Below are 20,720 nucleotides of genomic sequence, written 5' to 3'. Positions count from 1 at the left end.
ATGTTGCAAAAAGTGGTCCTATATGTTGTATTAGTTTGTTATTAATAATTTTCTGGAGCTGTTGGCCTATTGTATTTGTGTGGTTTTATCCAAATAGGTAGTGATTAGCATCGAGGTTAGTTATCATGTATACTGGTTCTTGTCTTCTGAAAGGGTGGTTTCTACTTGGTGGTTGATACAGTGTACTAAATATTACTGGTCCTATTGTAGTTTCTATTTGTATTGCCAAGGTGTCAGAGAGGTAGTCCGAGAAGACTTTATGATGTATGTTGTGTTTTACTGCAATTGCTGTACCGTCTACTTGGTATTGTAGTTTTTTTTTCATAACATCTATATCCTGGTATTTTTATAGATTTTGCGTTTGGTTGACAATGACTGTTGAGGGGAATGTCTGGGTCTACGGATCTATAGATGTTAAGTTCAAATTTCCTGGAATTCCAATGGAATACGTTGTGGAGTATAATTTTTAATGTTTTATTGAATATGATAACTATATTGAATTTTACCTTATTTTTTTCTGCCAAGTTTAAGCTTCCTGAATTGTGATTCTCCCACTAACTGCCAACAATCTTGTTATTCTATTGTTCCTTTTCTGATGTGGTCGAATAATTCGAGGTGGTTCATGTTTGGGCTGTCGTATTTGGCAATGCAAGTGTTGTCATGTATATTTTGAATTAATTCCTCTGCTGTTAAATTCTTGTTCATGGGGTTGTAGGTGCATTTATAGTTGGTAGTTTTATTTATTTATTTTTTTTGTCATTTATTCATTTATTTTATTTATTTTTTGTAGCATATTGTTTAGTCCTTTTCGTAACTTCCTGATACTCCCATGTTGACGGCACGAGCATGCATTATACAAGTGAAAATTTTGGTATAGTCATCGCGGTTTATGTTGATAGTTGGCGTACTGTTGGAGTTTTGTGGCTTTTGTAATCTGACTGTAGGTTTGAGAATTTGTTTATCTGCCCAATCTTTTATTCTTGATAACTTCTTTTCTATTTCATATTTATATATGTTTTTGGGCAATGATTAGTGTACTGATCTCCTATCTTGTAACAGACTTCTTGTTTGATGTTGTGGAATTGGATACTCATGTGAAACATGCGTAAACCGTCACTTTTTGCTTTCTTTGCTAGTATGGTTTCAGTGAAACTTATTTTCATAGTTCTTCAAATTGGAAAATTGAAAACTGAGGCTATGTTGTTGGCTGTCCATTGGTTGTTGTATACTTCTTGGTGAATGTCGTCCTCATTGTGTTTGAAGATATTATTGCCTACATTTGGGATGATTATAGATCGGTAGGCTTTTAGTTCAGGTAGGTTTAAGTGAATGGAATTCTTTGTCATTTAGGTCTTTCAGTTTTGCATTGAAAATTGTCTTGTTCGTTTTCATTTCTAATTACAATGATGTAACCGTCCGAAACTAAGATTAGTTTTGTTATGAAAACATAATTTTTAGCCAATGTTTGTAGTAGGTTGTTAGTGTTCCTGGGATCATTACTGTTAGGTGATTTTAATCCTAGGCATGTTGCAGTAGTATACTCCTGGTGTTTACTACTCGCCGTTTCCTGTAAAAACGTCACATGAGTTCCCTCATTATTCCCAAAGGGTCTTTTCCTAATCCTAGGTGGTTGGTACTTCAGCACCAGGTAATTATGTTCTTTATTAAACGTAGAGTTGAGCACGTCTATTTAAACACAAATAACAACACAACGCTTAACACTGGTCACAAAACAAGCCACAATACAACATGACAAGTCCGTCATACGCACACCCACCCCAACACCAACGGAACAAACGGCACTCCACAACGTAACACAATCACCCATAGAGACTATACTCGTCCGCTACCACTCAACTAGTGAGCACTGCTGGTAGAAGCCTAACAACGCTGGACACAATACGAGCAACGACAAAACAGGAAAAGCTCTTCAACCACTACAAAACAACACAAAGTGAAAAATGAAATAAAGGGTGGTGCAGGGTATATTAATCACGAGACACACACACACGTATAAAATAGCCGAATGCGTGGGAATCCGTGCCCGCCACATAGGTGAGGGTTGAACTGCCAACGAACGAGCGAGAATGTGCACTCGGAATGAAGTGAAGTGCCAAGCGAGAATGTTGTTCCTTCTGTGGTGGAGGTAGGAATGATATGTGGAGTGGGGTGGGGGAGGGGATAGACAGTGGGGAGGGAAGAAGAAAGGGAGGAAGATAAAGATAAGGTGAAGATATGAAAGATGAGTTGAGTGATACATTGTTCCGTTTACTTTGTATTTATGTATTGCTTATGTTTCTTTTATTTTATTTTATTTATTTATTTATTTTTTTTTTTTTTTTGTTATTGAGTAATTATTTGTTATTAAGGAACTCGTGTGTGTGTGTGTGTGTGTGTGTGTGTGTGTGTGTGTGTGTGTGTGTGTGTGTGTGTAACAGTGAAGAATTCTGGAATAAACTCAACGTATTGAAGGGAAAAACTACAGTACATACAAACTATATGAAAGATAAAGACTGGAGAAAATACCTATATAGATATAAACTAGCATAGAGTAACCTCATTTCCAACATCAAATCTGAATAGACTAAGTTATGAAAACTTTCAAACTAGAGAAATTGATAAGAAACAAATAAAAAAAAGATATACAGAAACTTAAGAATAAGGCACCGGGATCCTCAAAAATCAGTAAAATAATATTACAAAACTGTACAGATAACGCTTTAGAACAATTAAAAAAAACTCTTCAGTGCGTGCTACTTTGCGGGATACTTTCCTCAGTTCTTTAAGAAAGGCACTATAACATTTATTCATTAGTTAGCATTAAATTGTATAATTATGTCCATGCAAAAAGGTAAAGTTTACACCTGATGAAGACGGCATCCTTGATGTGGATGTAAGCTTCGATTGTACGTGGATGAAACGTGGACACAGATCCCACGCTGGCGTCGGGTTTGCAATTGAAGTGAACACGACAATAGTCGTTGATCTTGATGTTCTATACAATTTTTGCTATATTTGCAGCAAGAAGAGGCCTCAGAAGGAGCAAACATGTCACAAAAACTTTGATGGAAAGGCTGGAGCCATGGAGGCTGAGATAGCTGTAGGCATCTGGTCACGCTCCTCTGACTATAAGATGCGCTTCACAACATTTGTTGGCGATGGAGATTCGAGTGCCTTCAATGCTGTCTGCAAGCTGAATGGTGGAAAAGGCCCTTATGAAGTCCCTGTCACTAAAGAAGAATGCCTGAATCATGTCAGCAAAAGAATGGGGACCAGGCTTAGAAAACTCAAGAGGGAAGAGTTTGAAATGATCACCACCAAGACTGGCAGGAAGATGAAAAGGAGCATTCTTGGAGGAGCCAACATGCTCACTGATAACATCATTGACAAACTGGCATCGTACTACGGAAAAGCCATCAGGGACAATGCACATGGCAATGTACCTGACATGCAACGTGCGATATGGTCTTCATATTACCACCTTACAGCCACCAACGAGGAGCATTTCCACCAATGCTGTCCAAAAGGAGAAGATTCCTGGTGTTTTTTCAATAGAGCAATTGCACTACAACTACCAGAGAGTGAAAAGGATCATAAGAAAAATACAGGAAACTATGAGGTGGTTGGATAAAGAAAGAGTTCAGCATGCAACACCAAAAGTGAAAAGGAGAAAAACAGAAGAAAAGGACGACTCATATCAACCTGGGGAGTTCTCAGATAAAATCTGGCGACAATGAGGAAGGTGGTGCCTTCTGAAACCCTCACCTTTGAGTGAATCATTCCTTTTTTAAAAGGGGGACCAGATACCATATCTAATCCAGGAAGAAGACAGAATGAGCTACATTCTGTGAAGTTTTCATGCCAATCAAAGCACTACAATAAGCAAGACACCAATAAGATGAGAAAAAATTTTCAGGAGCCGTTTTCTCGAAAACGTGCAATTTTCACTTGAAAAATTTCAAAAAATCAACAAAAAATCTCAGAGTCCATTGTGATATATCAATGAAAAGTACAACTAAAGAGCTATTTTTTGTGTGGAGGAAATTTGGAAAAGATGAAAAAAACATGCTAAAAAAAAGTATAGAAAATCGAAGGTGAATTTTATTTATTTTTTTTTTTCTCGAAAACTAAAGAAAACTTTACAATTTCATCCACACAAAATAAAGATATATAAACAAGGTTTCTATACAATTTTTTTGAACTCGATTGACAAAAAAATAAAAGCTCCAAAATAAAAACAAAAAAAATGAAGTTGTTTCAGTATCCTCTTCAGTTTCACCCAAATTTCGTGAAATTTGCAGAATCACGTTGATGAACAGCAACAAGCAACATACTTAAATTTCAAAGCCATAGGATGTACCATACTCCCAGGAGGTATCCCCCCAGACCTCCCCCTTAATTAAGGCCTCGCCCTGTTACACATAACATCTACCATTTATAAATTCTACTTGGTCGGGTACAGGAGGTGAAGGAGTTGCTGAGAAGATTCCCTTACAGTGGGGGAAATTATACACTGTTGGCGACCTTGAAAGAACCTGAGGGTTACGGCGGCTGTGAGTCATAGTAGTGGGGACTCTGTGGAGTGTTTTATAATCCCCACTGTACTGACCGTAACAAAGTTGGCGATTTTGCCAGAATAACAGTCTAGTGAGCTGTAGCAGTTAACCGCAGCCGTGTGGCGTTACGTAATAACATATATATATATATATATATATATATATATATATATATATATATATATATATATATATATATATATATATATATATATATATATGTATATATACAGTATATATATATATATAATATATATATATATATATATATATATATATATATATATATATATATATATATATATATATATATATTATTTATATATATATAGTATATGTGTGTGTATATATATATATATATATATATATATATATATATATATATATATATATATATATATATATTAATTGTATAATTGGGCAGGCATATTTCGTTGAAGGTGATGGCCAGTTCGGCATTAATGATTTTCCCTAAGATATTTTCTTTATATCTTAAGTGTCCCCTCATTTTTTCAATGCGGTGATGGCTTCGCCATAGCTAGCCATTGCTGCTAGAGCCGGATTTTGGGTCTCTTGACCCTTCCTCAGTAGCTGGTGTTGTTTCTTATGTGGTGGAGGTAGGAATAATATATATATATATATATATATATATATATATATATATATATATATATATGTGTGTGTGTGTGTGTGTGTGTGTGTGTGTGTGTGTGTGTGTGTGTGTATATATATATATATATATATATATATATATATATATATATATATATATATATATATATATATATATATTAAGGGGTGGTGAAAATACAAGAAAGCTAGCTAAGAGAAAGTGGGCGGGAAGAGAAGAGGTGAAAAAAAGTATGGGAAAGATAGGATGTGGGCTCGACCACAATGCTATTTTTCTTTACTTATTACTCTTATTTATTTATTTGTTTATTATCTTTTTACTCTTATTTATTTATTTATTTTATTTTATTTTTTTTTTTTTTCCTTACGCACACTCACCTACACGCTCACTCACTTTTTCGTGCAATGGAACGCCACAAATGCAGGCAGCAGAACCGCAGCTATCTTTATAACTCAGACTTGTGGAGAAGGATGTACTTGTCACACTACTTGAGAGAGAGAGAGAAAGAGAGAGAGAGAGATTGTGTTAAGTGCTTTCCCCATGTGCTGTAACGAAGTGAGACGGGCTTCTCCTCAAGAAACACAACTAACCACCATAATATTAATCTTCCCCTTCCCCTTCCCGTCCCCTTCGGCTTGCCTTGGCCGTTTCGGGTAGTATTAAACATCCCCGTGTTGTCGAGGTCGTTCTAAACTGCGGGTACGGAGGCGGGAAGGGGTAGGTGACAGGGAAGAACTCGTGTGACTCGGCAGGTGCAGCAGGTTCGATGCGAGTCACTTCAGAAAGAAGTTTTTGTCTTATCAGGAATGTCGTCTCCCCAGTTGGAACTAATGGCAGTGGTGGTGGTGATGCAGTGGAAGCAGATGTGCCAGGTAGTGGTGGGGTGGGTACTGCTGCAGGCTGTGTTGGATGAGCAGGTGTGGAGGAAGTGCTGGCTTGTGGTGGTGGCGGTGCGGTAGACGGTGGTGGGGGTGGCGGTGAGATAGACGCTGGTGGGGATGACTCACTCCCGCCGGGTGCCGGAGAGAATGTGTTTGTTGAGTTTCTTCCTCTTCTAGACGTCTCCACCGCATAGCTGTAGCCTTCTGCTGATTAGAAGACCTCCTCTGCGTCCCTTTTCTCTTGTAAGTCATGCTTGAGAGATGATTTACTGTAGAACAAGGAAAATGCAGCTCGCTCGCCGACGCGTCCTCCTCCTATGACTGGCTGAGGTACACTACCGCTTGTGAGGCAGACAGACCCTCCCCGGCTGACGCCGCGCCAACAACACACCACCAGAGTGTCAAGTGACAAAATTTACCTCCAAAAATGTTTTCATGGAGGCGATTTTACACATATATAGGCAAATATTCATAGCGCATGTGGTGGCGCGTGAAGCATGCTGTTTAAATGCCCGCCTCAAGGCGCGGGGATTTAAATTTAAAAAAACAAACTTCACCACGCGATACTTCATGGTATCCCCGACATGTTAAGCGAAGAAAACAAATTTCGTGGATTTGAAAAATATTCTGCCAAAAATACCCCCAGACTTCCCCCCTAGAGAAACCGCCCACAAGGACAATTCCACCCACTTCTCTATGAAGTATTAATGCCTCTCCACACGCCTTGCTCCTAGGCTGTGAGGGTTCACAGACTGGGACAAAACGTGCAGTATATATTACTATATTATCTTACTACAACAAGTGCTTCCTAACACCTGTCAGACTGACTTACCTAGCCTACTACTACTGCAATATATGATGTGTACAGCACATCCTGTGATGTACACACAAGCCCAGACACCACCTACGGGTGGTACCTCCAAATACTCGTCGCAGACAAGTCTGGCGGACGACAACTACGCACCACTGGCCGACATGAAGCCTCTCAGCCTTCAATGGTGTGCGTGGCTACTACCACTACAATACAGTATACTACTGAAACTATACAAAAGATGGTGGGGGCACACAGCCGCCCACCAAACCCCACTGGTGACCACGGCCACCAACAAACAAACAGGACGAGACAATGCCGCGTCTCTCCCACGCGTTGCCGCCACACTACAGGACGGACGGAAAACAGAAGTGCAGCCAAACCTACTACACCTCTCCTAGAGCAACAAGCCCGTTGCTCTAGCAGTCACGGTCTACCCAGTAACAAGCCAGCTACTCAACAGGAGGGCACAACTCCCAGACCAATGACTAGCGAGTAACAAGAGAAGCCCAGCAACACGAATCTCCCTAACACTGTGCCAGACCGACGAGAGTGTGTGTCTATCTCCGCTGAAGGCTACCTCTGTACTGACGTGAAGCTCGCACAAAATGGTGGAAAGAGGGAGGCGGGTTGTCTGCTCAGCAGAACAGCCCGAGGGGCCCGCGCTGAGTGGCCATAGGCTTCACATATAAGGAAATAATAAATTAAAGGGGATTAAGACGGTGCCCATCACAATATATATATATATATATATATATATATATATATATATATATATATATATATATATATATACACACACACACACACACACACACACATACAGAGAGAGAGAGAGAGAGAGAGAGAGAGAGAGAGAGAGGGCGGAATATCACACTATCGTGAATATAAACTTGTTCAGTAAAACCACAGTTATAGACTTGAAGTATTCATACTGGACATTTCGAAGGCCACTGCTTTCATCTTCAGCAGTACAAAACAGAATACAAGTATATGAGCACACTGAACCCAGAGAAAGGGGAAGGCAAAGGATGAGAGTAACGTGGCACAGTGTGATTGGTCAACCCCACCTGTGAGCTCCACCCTACTCAAACCCTACCATGACCTGACCTGTCTTTGCCACTAGTCCCAAACGATCCATAATATGAAACAATTGGTCTAAGGAAATATTAGCTTTATGAGTTTTAGGTGAGCCATATATATGTGGAAGTTAAGGGTTAATTTGCATGAACAAATTGGCATCGATATCTGGAACCTTATTTAGCAATTCTTTTACTCTACAGTTGAACTCAGTAGAGAGGCGTTGTAGAAAAGGAGGATTTGAGCTTCTCTTATGTGATGTGATGATATCACTTAACATTTGGTCTTATCCATAATCACAACAGGAACTAAGATTTCCCTTAGACCAATTGTTTCATATTGTGGATCGTTTGGCTATAAATTATCCAAATTTCTTGCCTACAAATTATCACCTCTTGTTAGTTATATATCAAGCTGCCACATAAAGAATTCCTCTGATTATATTGAAAAATTAAGTTCTGTTTCTCTCACCAACGGTAAAATGGTGAGTTTTGATGTAGATTCTTTGTATACTAAAGTCCCTCTGGATGATGTCTTGGCCTTTCCTTTTCTTTGGGAAAAATAATTCTTTTTAATGTAACGCTTTGGAAACAGTATGGGCTCTCCCTTGTCTCCGATTTTAAGTAATTTATTTATGGAAAATTTTGAAACAATTATTACCTAAAATTGCCCCACAAAATCTACTGTGGTACTTGTATATTGACGACATATTCTCCTTTGGCCCAATACACTCAATAATTTTGATGATTTTTTTTTTCTTTTTTTTTTTTAGAAAATCAAACAACTTGATACCTTTCATTAATTTCAAAAGTGAATAGGAAAATAACAATTCACTCTCATTTCTTGATATTCTGGTTACTCGAGTTAATGATCTTCGTACATTTACTGTGTATCGAAAGCCTACCCATTGTGACATGTATATTTACTATTTCTCCTACCATAACGATGACATCAAATTATATGTTATTTCTACCATGTTTACTAGAGCGTTATGAATCTGTAGCCCCTAATACCTAAATAGTGAGAAATCATATATTTGGTTAATGTTTCGAAAATTAAGGTATCGTGATTGGTTCATAAAGAAAGGTTATCTTAAGGTTAGAAAGACGTATCTTGCTCCTAGGTCCCGCCCAGACAATACCAAACCATATTTATGTCTCTCGTATGCTAAATGCCTTGAAAGTATCAAGTCAATCAGCAGAGATCTTGATGTAAATATAGCTTTTAAGTACACATCCATCCTCAAGTCTATCCTTGTTCACAATAATTTGTGTGTTAAAGCTGAAGGAGGTGTATATAAAATTCCTTGTAAAGATTGCAACTTAGTTGCAGAAAGGTATGCACTGTGCAGCTGTGGTGAAGACAAGACGTATGTGGCTACCGCCCCTCACCCTACATTAAACTATCAGCTCCCTAAAAACAATCTTGATTACTTAAGTATATTTCATGTGAACACACGATTTCTGAGCAAAAGTTATGATAATCTAATTTCTCTTCTTAAATAACTTCCTAAGCTTCGTGACACTTTGTGCTTTAGTGAAACATGGCTTAAACCAAGTACAACACATCTAAATGAAATTGATGGCTATAAATCTTACCACACACACAGACCTGATGGCTATGGTGGAGTCGCTATTTATGTCAAGGACATTCTACCCAGCTTCCTACAAAGTGAATACTGTATGAGTACAGACAATGTTGAACTTTTTTTTTTTTATACCATGTGGACTTTTCACGGGAATTTATGGGCTAAAGGGGGTACTTTATGTGGTACCTCCTATCTCAAAGCCCACCCGCTAGGAAACCGTTGCCCCGAGTGTGGCAGGGCGTTACTCGAAACACTGTTCTCCCAATTGCAGTTTATTTACAGAGCACAGAACTAGCAGCACAGCAGGCACCACAGTCTTGATCACACGTCTCCAACGTCGTGTCTCCCTCCTCTCATGGCCGTCTCCTCCACTGGCACGGCGGCAACACATGTAGGGAGTCCCACGCACTCGTAAGGGCCCACAACTCGCCCACACTGGCTCCTCGTGCTTGATCCCGTCGCTCGTGCCTCCCCCTGCGGCACGACCTCGCACACAACCTTCGCTGGACAGAACAGGGGTAGTGGTGTGTATGGCGGCTGGTGTCCGTCTCCCGCTGCGCTGGCTAGCCTGGAAAACGTCGCCTCCTCTCATAGCTGCCGGCAAGAGCCACGTCAGTCTGGGGGTAAACTACCTTAATTTAACCACAAACGAGCGGTAGTGAGCCAACAACACTCCGTCAGTCCACACTCCCCCCTGATATCTAAATCACCCAGGCACTCAGTCACCCATCTCCCACAAGCCCTCAATCACACAACAGACACCGGGTAGATTGTTTGATTCTAGCAGAACGCCTCAGCACCACACTCCCAACATCTTCACCGTTTCTCTCCGGGTCCTCCTCCTCACGCTGCTCTTCTGGAGTAGGAAACGTAACCACCAGATCCTCGCAGTTATTGTCCGAGTTGCCTACTACTCTGTCCTGGTGTCTTGGTGGTGAAACGCGATGTCGCAGATCACGAACGTGACGAGGTGTACCATCAACTTCGGCGACTTGATCCGATACCACTCCAGTCACGACGCCCTCTTTGTATTGCTCGTCGCAGCGCACGCCGGGAGGCTTTACCCAAACTTCTTCTCCTACATGGTGAGGGTTGTTTTCTACTGCAGGGTTGCTTCTGCTCGCGTCTTCTCCCCGCACTCTCACCGAATACCCGTACAACATGTTCGCAGGCGCAGAGGTAGGCGAGCAGTCATTCCCGGGCGTGATGTTGTAGAGGTACACCGCTTCTGCTATGGAGCATCCTTTTCTTGCCGCGATGACCTTCACTGTCCTGTGACACCTCTCAACGACACCATTTCCAGACGGTGAATACGCTCCCCGGAAGTGCATATTCACGTTCCAACGCAAGGCAAACTGAGCGAACAACTTGCTGCGGAAGGCGGTGTCATTGTCAGTCAGAATCTCGTCCGGAGTCCCGCGCTCACAGAAAACTGCTTCCAACTGCTCGATGATGTTATCGCTCGTTTGTAGCCTCAGCGGGCGCCAGATGGTGAAGCGAGAAGGCCCGCAGTCGATGAGCGTGAGATATGACCTTCCTCTACAGTGCGTGATATCCATCCCAACCCGCTGCCAGATTCCCTCCACCGACAGGTTGCCTTTACTCCACTTCACTGGCGCTGGGTCTATAGACTGGCATATCTGGCAGGAAGCGACAACAGCACGCACCTGTCCTTTCGTCACTGCCGCGTTGACTCGTTTTACAAAGTACAGCGTTCTTCTTACCCCAGGGTGGCCACGGGAATGGTGGATGTCCGTCACTAATTGGTCAAGGGACGTTTCGACAGCTGCCGCACACACTGGCGGTGGTTCCATGACGTTGGCCGCGGACGTCCTTAACCATCGCTGTGGCACGCGGGTGAGGACATCTGCCTTGTTCTCGCTTGAGGGCACCAGAGACACTGTGAGGACGAGTCCGCACTCCTTAACCAGAGACATCACGATCTCGAGTCGTCGGCGAATCAGCATCTCGCTGGCAGCTTTTGTTTTTAGCCTTGCTCGTCCAGTGAGGCAGTCGTTAATCCAGCGGTGGACAGTAGAGGAATCAGTCACCAATTCAACCTTACTCATCTTCCATGCCAGAGCAAGGTTGAGTCCTTTGATGACCGCATCAAGTTCAGCCATGTTGATGTGGCTGGCGCCGTCAGGACGCAACCAGCAGGCGTCCTCGACGATCTTACCTTCCACCTCGACTGCTGCTCCCATAGCTAAGGAGCTAGCATCCACCCACACTTTTGCCTCTGTTCCTCCTACATCCCATCTTCCTCGAACAGGGTCGTCCTTCAGTACCTTCCCTGCTATTTCCTCCAGGATACTTCGCAGGCCGGCATCGACGATGATGTCATCCCAGGTGTGCGTAGCCGCGTTAGCTCTTCTTTTCACGTAGGCCGCTGCCGCTCTCAGCCACCCACACACTGGAAAATGGCCAGTTAACTTGCCGCAGTAAGAAAAAGCTGTTCGCCGCGTCAGGCGGGTAGGCACACCACTCACCTTGCCATCACGTCCCCAGAGCAGCATGCCACTCTCCCCCCAGACCCTCAGGCCCAGCACTCGAGCGCCCTCTGTAACGCGCTCATAAGCCTTGGTGGTTAGGCCGTAGCGATGAAGGTGCTCCGCCACCCGACGAGCCGTGACGATGTCCTCGTTAACGTAGACGTCATCAATGTAGGCCGAAGTCCCACGTCTCACGTCGGGATCTTGTGATAACGCAGAGCTGAGGACAGTATTCATTATTAAGGGGGCGACGTTCAGACCAAAACCTACACGTGTGAGGCAGTACTTTCGCCCTTTATACATAACAGTCTGATATAGCCAGAGCGACTCGTGAATGTGCACTTGTAAGTAGGCGCTTGTGGGCGCTTTTGCCGTGGATTCGTATATCGCATACGAACAGTTCATCTGCCGGAAACTACAAGCTGGTGAGAGTCCGGATGTCTTTTTGGCGGAGTTACGCCGCCTGGCATCACTGTTCGGAGGCATGTCCGAGAAGGGACTCGCCTGTGCTTTCGTCGCTGGTCTTCCGGAAGGCATCAGGCGACTACTGAGAGCGGGCTCGCGGATGGAGACACTTGACCTGCCTCAAATCCTGGCGCGGCCAACGTCATGGAACCACCGGCAGTGTGTGCGGCAGCTGTCGAAACGCCCCTTGACCAATTAGTGACAGACATCCACCATTCCCGTGGCCACCCTGGGGTAAGAAGAACGCTGTACTTTGTAAAACGAGTCAACGCGGCAGTGACGAAAGGACAGGTGAGTGCTGTTGTCGCTTCCTGCCAGATATGCCAGTCTATAGACCCAGCGCCAGTGAAGTGGAGTAAAGGCAACCTGTCGGTGGAGGGAATCTGGCAGCGGGTTGGGATGGATATCACGCACTGTAGAGGAAGGTCGTATCTCACGCTCATCGACTGCGGGCCTTCTCGCTTCACCATCTGGCGCCCGCTGAGGCTACAAACGAGCGATAACATCATCGAGCAGTTGGAAGCAGTTTTCTGTGAGCGCGGGACTCCGGACGAGATTCTGACTGACAATGACACCGCCTTCCGCAGCAAGTTGTTCGCTCAGTTTGCCTTGCGTTGGAACGTGAATATGCACTTCCGGGGAGCGTATTCACCGTCTGGAAATGGTGTCGTTGAGAGGTGTCACAGGACAGTGAAGGTCATCGCGGCAAGAAAAGGATGCTCCATAGCAGAAGCGGTGTACCTCTACAACATCACGCCCGGGAATGACTGCTCGCCTACCTCTGCGCCTGCGAACATGTTGTACGGGTATTCGGTGAGAGTGCGGGGAGAAGACGCGAGCAGAAGCAACCCTGCAGTAGAAAACAACCCTCACCATGTAGGAGAAGAAGTTTGGGTAAAGCCTCCCGGCGTGCGCTGCGACGAGCAATACAAAGAGGGCGTCGTGACTGGAGTGGTATCGGATCAAGTCGCCGAAGTTGATGGTACACCTCGTCACGTTCGTGATCTGCGACATCGCGTTTCACCACCAAGACACCAGGACAGAGTAGTAGGCAACTCGGACAATAACTGCGAGGATCTGGTGGTTACGTTTCCTACTCCAGAAGAGCAGCGTGAGGAGGAGGACCCGGAGAGAAACGGTGAAGATGTTGGGAGTGTGGTGCTGAGGCGTTCTGCTAGAATCAAACAATCTACCAGGTGTCTGCTGTGTGATTGAGGGCTTGTGGAAGATGGGTGACTGAGTGCCTGGGTGATTTAGATATCAGGGGGGAGTGTGGACTGACGGAGTGTTGTTGGCTCACTACCGCTCGTTTGTGGTTAAATTAAGGTAGTTTACCCCCCAAACTGACGTGGCTCTTGCCGGCAGCTATGAGAGGAGGCGACGTTTTCCAGGCTAGCCAGCGCAGCGGCAGACGGACACCAGCCGCCATACACACCACTACCCCTGTTCTGTCCAGCGAAGATTGTGTGCGAGGTCGTGCCGCAGGGGAGGCACGAGCGACGGGATCAAGCACGAGGAGCCAGTGTGGGCGAGTTGTGGGCCCTTACGAGTGCGTGGGACTCCCTACATGTGTTGCCGCCGTGCCAGTGGAGGAGACGGCCATGAGAGGAGGGAGACACGACGTTGGAGACGTGTGATCACCAAGACTGTGGTGCCTGCTGTGCTGCTAGTTCTGTGCTCTGTAAATAAACTGCAATTGGGAGAACAGTGTTTCGAGTAACGCCCTGCCACACTCGGGGCAACGGTTTCCTAGCGGGTGGGTTTTGAGATAGGAGGTACCACATAAAGTACCCCTTTAGCCCATAAATTCCCGTGAAAAGTCCACATGGTATAAAAAAAAAAAGTTCAACATTGTCTGTACTCATACAGTATTCACTTTGTAGGAAGCTGGGTAGAATGTCCTTGACATAAATAGCGACTCCACCATAGCCATCAGGTCTGTGTGTGTGGTAAGATTTATAGCCATCAATTTCATTTAGATGTGTTGTACTTGGTTTAAGCCATGTTTCACTAAAGCACAAAGTGTCACGAAGCTTAGGAAGTTATTTAAGAAGAGAAATTAGATTATCATAACTTTTGCTCAGAAATCGTGTGTTCACGATTTCATGTTTTTAGGGAGCTGATAGTTTAATGTAAGATGAGGGGCGGTAGCTACATACGTCTTGTCTTCACCACAGCTGCACAGTGCATACCTCTCTGCAACTAAGTTGCAAACTTTACAAGGAATTTTATATACACCTCCTTCAGCTTTAACACACAAATTATTGTGAACAAGGATAGACTTGAGGGTGGATATGTACTTAAAAGCTATATTTACATCAAGATCTCTGCTGATTGACTTGATACTTTCAAGGCATTTAGCATACGAGAGACATAAATATGGTTTGGTATTGTCTGGGCAGGACCTAGGAGCAAGATACGTCTTTCTAACCTTAAGATAACCTTTCTTTATGAACCAATTACGATACCTTAATTTTCGAAACATTAACCAAATATATGATTTCTCACTATCTAGGTATTAGGGGCTACAGATTCATAACGCTCTAGTAAACATGGTAGAAATAACAGATAATTTGATGTCATCGTTATGGTAGGAGAAATAGTAAATATACATGTCACAATGGGTAGGCTTTCGATACACAGTAAATGTACGAAGATCATTAACTCGAGTAACCAGAATATCAAGAAATGAGAGTGAATTGTTATTCTCCCATTCACTTTTGAAATTATTGAAAGGTATCAAGTTTTCTAAAAAAAAAAAAAAAAAAATCATCAAAATTATTGAGTGTATTGGGCCAAAAGGAGAATATGTCGTCAATATACCAGTACAAAAGTAGATTTTGTAGGGCAATTCTAGGTAATGATTGTTTCAAAATATTCCATAAATAAATTACTTAATATCGGAGACAAGGGAGAGCACATACTGTTTCCAAAGCGTTGCATTAAAAAGAATGATTAAAAAAAAAAAAAAAAAAAAAAAAGGAAAGGCCAAGACATCATCCAGAGGGACTTTAGTATACAAAGAATCTACATCAAAACTCACCATTTTACCATTGGTGACAAAAACAGAACTTAATTTTTCAATAAAATCAGAGGAATTCTTTTTGTGGCAGCTTGATATGCAACCAACAAGAGGTGATAATTTGTTGGCAAGAAATTTGGATAATTTATAGCCAAACGATCCACAATATGAAACAATTGATCTAAGGGAAACTTTAGTTCCTGTTGTGATTATGGATAAGACCAATTACGAAAAAAAAAAAAATGCAAGAAATGTTAAGTGATATCATCTCATCACAAAAGAGAAGCTCAAATCCTCCTTTTCTACAACGCCTCTCTACTGAGTTCAACTGTAGAGTAAAAGAATTGCTAAATAAGGTTCCAGATATCGATGCCAATTTGTTCTTGCAAATTAACCCTTAACTTCCACATATATATGGCTCACCTAAAACTCATAAAGCTAATATTTCCTTAGACCAATTGTTTCATATTATGGATCGTTTGGGACTAGTGGCAAAGACAGGTCAGGTCATGGTAGGGTTTGAGTAGGGTGGAGCTCACAGGTGGGGTTGACCAATCACACTGTGCCACGTTACTCTCATCCTTTGCCCTCCCCTTTCTCTGGGTTCAGTGTGCTCATATACTTGTATTCTGTTTTGTACTGCTGAAGATGAAAGCAGTGGCCTTCGAAATGTCCAGTATGAATACTTCAAGTCTATAACTGTGGTTTTACTGAACAAGTTTATATTCACGATAGTGTGATATTCCGCCCCACTCTCTCTCTCTCTCTCTCTCTCTCTCTCTCTCTCTCTCTCTGTATGTGTGTGTGTGTGTGTGTGTGTGTGTGTGTGTGTGTGTATATATATATATATATATATATATATATATATATATATATATATATATATATATATATATATATTGTGATGGGCACCGTCTTAATCCCCTTTAATTTATTATTTCCTTATATGTGAAGCCTATGGCCACTCAGCGCGGGCCCTCGGGCTGTTCTGCTGAGCAGACAACCCGCCTCCCTCTTTCCACCATTTTGTGCGAGCTTCACGTCAGTACAGAGGTAGCCTTCAGCGGAGATAGACACACACTCGTCGGTCTGGCACAGTGTTAGGGAGATTCGTGTTGCTGGGCTTCTCTTGTTACTCGCTAGTCATTGGTCTGGGAGTTGTGCCCTCCTGTTGAGTAGCTGGCTTGTTACTGGGTAGACCGTGACTGCTAGAGCAACGGGCTTGTTGTCTAGGAGAGTGTAGTGGTTTGGCTGCATTTCTGTTTTGCGTCCGTCCTGTGGTGTGGCGGACGCGGAGAGACGCGGCATTGTCTCGTCCTGTTTGTTTGTTGGTGGCCGTGGTCACCAGTGGGGTTTGGTGGGCGGCTGTGTGCCCCCACCATCTTTTGTATAGTTTCAGTAGTATACTGTATTGTAGTGGTAGTAGCCACGCACACTATTGAATGCTGAGAGGCTTCATGTCGGCCAGTGGTGCGTAGTTGTCGTCCGCCAGACTTGTCTGCGACGAGTATTTGGAGGTGCCACCCGTAGGTGGTGTCTGGGCTTGTGTGTACATCACCGGATGTGCTGTACACATCATATATTGCAGTAGTAGTAGGCCAGGGATGTCAGTCTGACAGGTGTTAGGAAGCACTTGTTGTAGTAAGATAATATAGTAATATATACTGCACGTTTTGTCCCAGTCTGTGAACCCTCACAGCCTAGGTGCAAGGCGTGTGGAGAGGCATTAATACTTCATAGAGAAGTGGGTGGAATTGTCCTTGTGGGCGGTTTCTCTAGGGGGGAAGTCTGGGGGTATTTTTGGCAGAATATTTTTCAAATCCACGAAATTTGTTTTCTTCGCTTAACATGTCGGGGATACCATGAAGTATCGCGTGGTGAAGTTTGTTTTTTTAAATTTAAATCCCCGCGCCTTGAGGCGGGCATTTAAACAGCATGCTTCACGCGCCACCACATGCGCTATGAATATTTGCCTATATATGTGTAAAATCGCCTCCATGAAAACATTTTTGGAGGTAAATTTTGTCACTTGACACTCTGGTGGTGTGTTGTTGGCGCGGCGTCAGCCGGGGAGGGTCTGTCTGCCTCACAAGCGGTAGTGTACCTCAGCCAGTCATAGGAGGAGGACGCGTCGGCGAGCGAGCTGCATTTTCCTTGTTCTACAGTAAATCATCTCTCAAGCATGACTTACAAGAGAAAAGGGACGCAGAGGAGGTCTTCTAATCAGCAGAAGGCTACAGCTATGCGGTGGAGACGTCTAGAAGAGGAAGAAACTCAACAAACACATTCTCTCCCGGCACCCGGCGGGAGTGAGTCATCCCCACCAGCGTCTATCTCACCGCCACCCCCACCACCGTCTACCGCACCGCCACCACCACAAGCCAGCACTTCCTCCACACCTGCTCATCCAAAACAGCCTGCAGCAGTACCCACCCCACCACTACCTGGCACATCTGCTTCCACTGCATCACCACCACCACTGCCATTAGTTCCAACTGGGGAGACGACATTCCTGATAAGACAAAAACTTCTTTCTGAAGTGACTCGCATCGAACCTGCTGCACCTGCCGAGTCACACGAGTTCTTCCCTGTCACCTACCCCTTCCCGCTTCCGTACCCGGATTATAATTCGTATGGTTCTGTATACAAACTGATTCTAAAATCTTACGTTTTTTGAAAATGTTACATTTGAATAACATTTGGCCGAAATCCCAATCAGTTGAGTGGTCATTATCAAAAGCATGGATAAAATTGGCATTATTAGTGTGACAATTCCTTACACTTCTCTTGTATTATTTTAACCTCACATCCAAGGATCTACCCGTTTCTCCTATATAAACTAAACACTTTAAACAGTTTAGTATGTTTGTCTTATATACAAAATTTCATATAAGAAATTAAAAAGGTGTGACAAACAGCCCGTTACAAGCAATAGCTTTATGGGCATAAAAGGAGATTGTGAAAATTACAAAACATAATAGGAAAGCAAAAGAAAAACTAACATAAATAAATAAATAAATATATAAAAGGAAATATTAAATTACAAACAAGAAGAGCATGATCTAAGTAAGTATATAAATTTGAGATATTACAATTACTTTAGGTATCATACATACAATGTTGGTGGTAACAGGAGTTATATATTATAATAAATAAAATAGTGACAATATTTAAAGTAAACGATATTAATAATATAATATAAACAATAAAAAATATATGATAATTATTGAAAAGTTAATAATAATAATAATAGTAATAACACAATAATAATATTATAATAATGATAATAGTTATACTAATAGTGATAATTAAAATAATAGTAATAATAATAATAATAATTATAAATAATAATATTAATAATAATAGGAAGAAGAACAATAATGAAAACTATATTACTATTTCTAATAAAAGAAATAATTAGAAAACATTAATATGTACAGTAAGCTAGCAAATATAATACTGATTTGTGAGTAAGCATATAAATTACATAGTATCAATTGCACAATTAATAGGAATCAATAAATGGCTCTTAAGTTATTTCTTGAAGTGTGAATAGCTTCTAGATTGTTTATCAAAATCTGGAAGACCATTCCATGTCTTTGATCCAGCGAACATGACTGAGTGTTTGAATATAGTTAAGTTGGGTTTGGGTATGTGAAGTGCATGCTGATTTCGTGTTTGATAGTTAGGTAATAGCTGGGTGTTGAGGTTATTAGTGTGCACACTTTGTACATAAAGTATGAAAGAATAAGTTTAGATAAGTCAGAGAAGTTTAGTATGTTCAGTTGTTTAAATACCGGTTGTGTGTGTGCTTTGATATCGCTGTTGGTTATAATTCTGATGATCTTTTTATGGAGAACATTAATTTGAGACATATGACAAGGGTAGGTTTGAGACCATACAGGATTGCAATATGTAAGATGAGGGTATATGTGGGCATGGTATATGCATTTGAGAATATTACTTGGGGCAAAATGTTTAACTTTAAGAAGGAATGTGATGGTTCTTGACAGTTTTAAACATAAATTAGAAAGGTGATGTTTGAATGTTAGATTTTTGTCAAGGATTATCCCAAGAAACTTTGTTTAATCTACTTTCAGTATATCATAATTTAGTATGGACAATTTGAGGAATGGCTGGTAATAAGTAATGGACTTGGAGAATAACATATAATGAGTTTAAGAGGTATTGACTGTAAGTTTGTTGGCTAAGCACCAGTTAGAAAATTTTAATAGTTCAGTATTGGTTTTATTAATTAGTTCTGTTGGATTTTCTCCTGACACATAGTAAGTTGAATCATCAGCAAACCGTATGGTGTGGAGTGAGTCGGAAATGTTGGTGATATCATCCAGTATACTTCTCTGTGGGATACCCAGTTGTACTGGTCTAGTTGTAGATAATGTGTTGTTGAAGACTGTGTACTGCTGTCTGTTTTGTAAATAGGATTTGAACCAGCCATGAACACATCCTCGGACCACATAGTGGAACATTTTATCAAGTAGTATACTGGGCTGAACGGTGTCGAAAGCTTTACTGAAATCTATGAAGATTGATATTATGGACGTGTGGTTATTTAGAGATGAATAAAGGTCAGACATAAAGGTGTTAACTGCATCAAAAGTGTTTAAGCCTGGTCTGAATCCAAATTGTCTGTTATTTAAAATGTTGCTTTGCTTTAGGAATAATATGAGTTGATTTTTCATTAGTATTTCAAATATTTTAGAAAAAGTTGAAAGGATAGAGATGGGCCTGTAGTTAGATTACTCTGATTTACAACCAGTTTTGTGTATTGGGATTATCTTAGCAAGTTTAAATCTTTTTGATCTCAACTTTCTTCCTGTCCGCCTCTGCAAGCTGCAAGTATACGGCGCATGCACCTCCCGACAGACGCAGAGGGATAACACTGGCCACATCACTGACGTTGCGCAGCTTACAGATGAGCTCGAGCTTTTCTATCTATTCCACCACTGACTGCGCGCCTGAGCCGTCGTACTCCGGTATCAGTCTCAGATCAAGGGAGGGCTGGTCTGCCATAATGCCTAGATAGCTTGTGACAGGGCGTAACTCGAAACACTGTTCTCCCAATTGCAGTTTATTTACAGAACACAGAACTAGCAGCACAGCAGGCACCACAGTCTTGGTGATCACACGTCTCCAACGTCGTGTCTCCCTCCTCTCATGGCCGTCTCCTCCA

The 20,720-nt window shown here is 42.2% G+C and overlaps 2 protein-coding genes across 2 annotated transcripts; one reads left to right on the top strand and one right to left on the bottom strand.

Moving 5' to 3' along the window:
* Positions 1 to 8,009: 8,009 nt before the first annotated feature.
* On the bottom strand, positions 8,010 to 12,300 carry LOC123504528. The gene has a single exon (XM_045255114.1). The coding sequence runs from the start codon at positions 12,274 to 12,276 to the stop codon at positions 10,291 to 10,293; it is 1,986 nt and encodes a 661-aa protein (XP_045111049.1). The 5' UTR covers positions 12,277 to 12,300; the 3' UTR covers positions 8,010 to 10,290.
* A 348-nt stretch (positions 12,301 to 12,648) lies between these two features.
* On the top strand, positions 12,649 to 13,719 carry LOC123504438. Its single transcript, XM_045254949.1, has one exon. The coding sequence runs from the start codon at positions 12,649 to 12,651 to the stop codon at positions 13,717 to 13,719; it is 1,071 nt and encodes a 356-aa protein (XP_045110884.1).
* The last annotated feature ends 7,001 nt before the right edge of the window (positions 13,720 to 20,720 follow it).

This window comes from Portunus trituberculatus, chromosome 16, assembly GCF_017591435.1.
Source record: "Portunus trituberculatus isolate SZX2019 chromosome 16, ASM1759143v1, whole genome shotgun sequence".
Classification (NCBI taxonomy): domain Eukaryota; kingdom Metazoa; phylum Arthropoda; class Malacostraca; order Decapoda; family Portunidae; genus Portunus; species Portunus trituberculatus.
The sequence above is the reverse complement of the archived record's forward strand: the minus strand, read 5'-3'. Positions and strand labels throughout refer to the sequence as shown.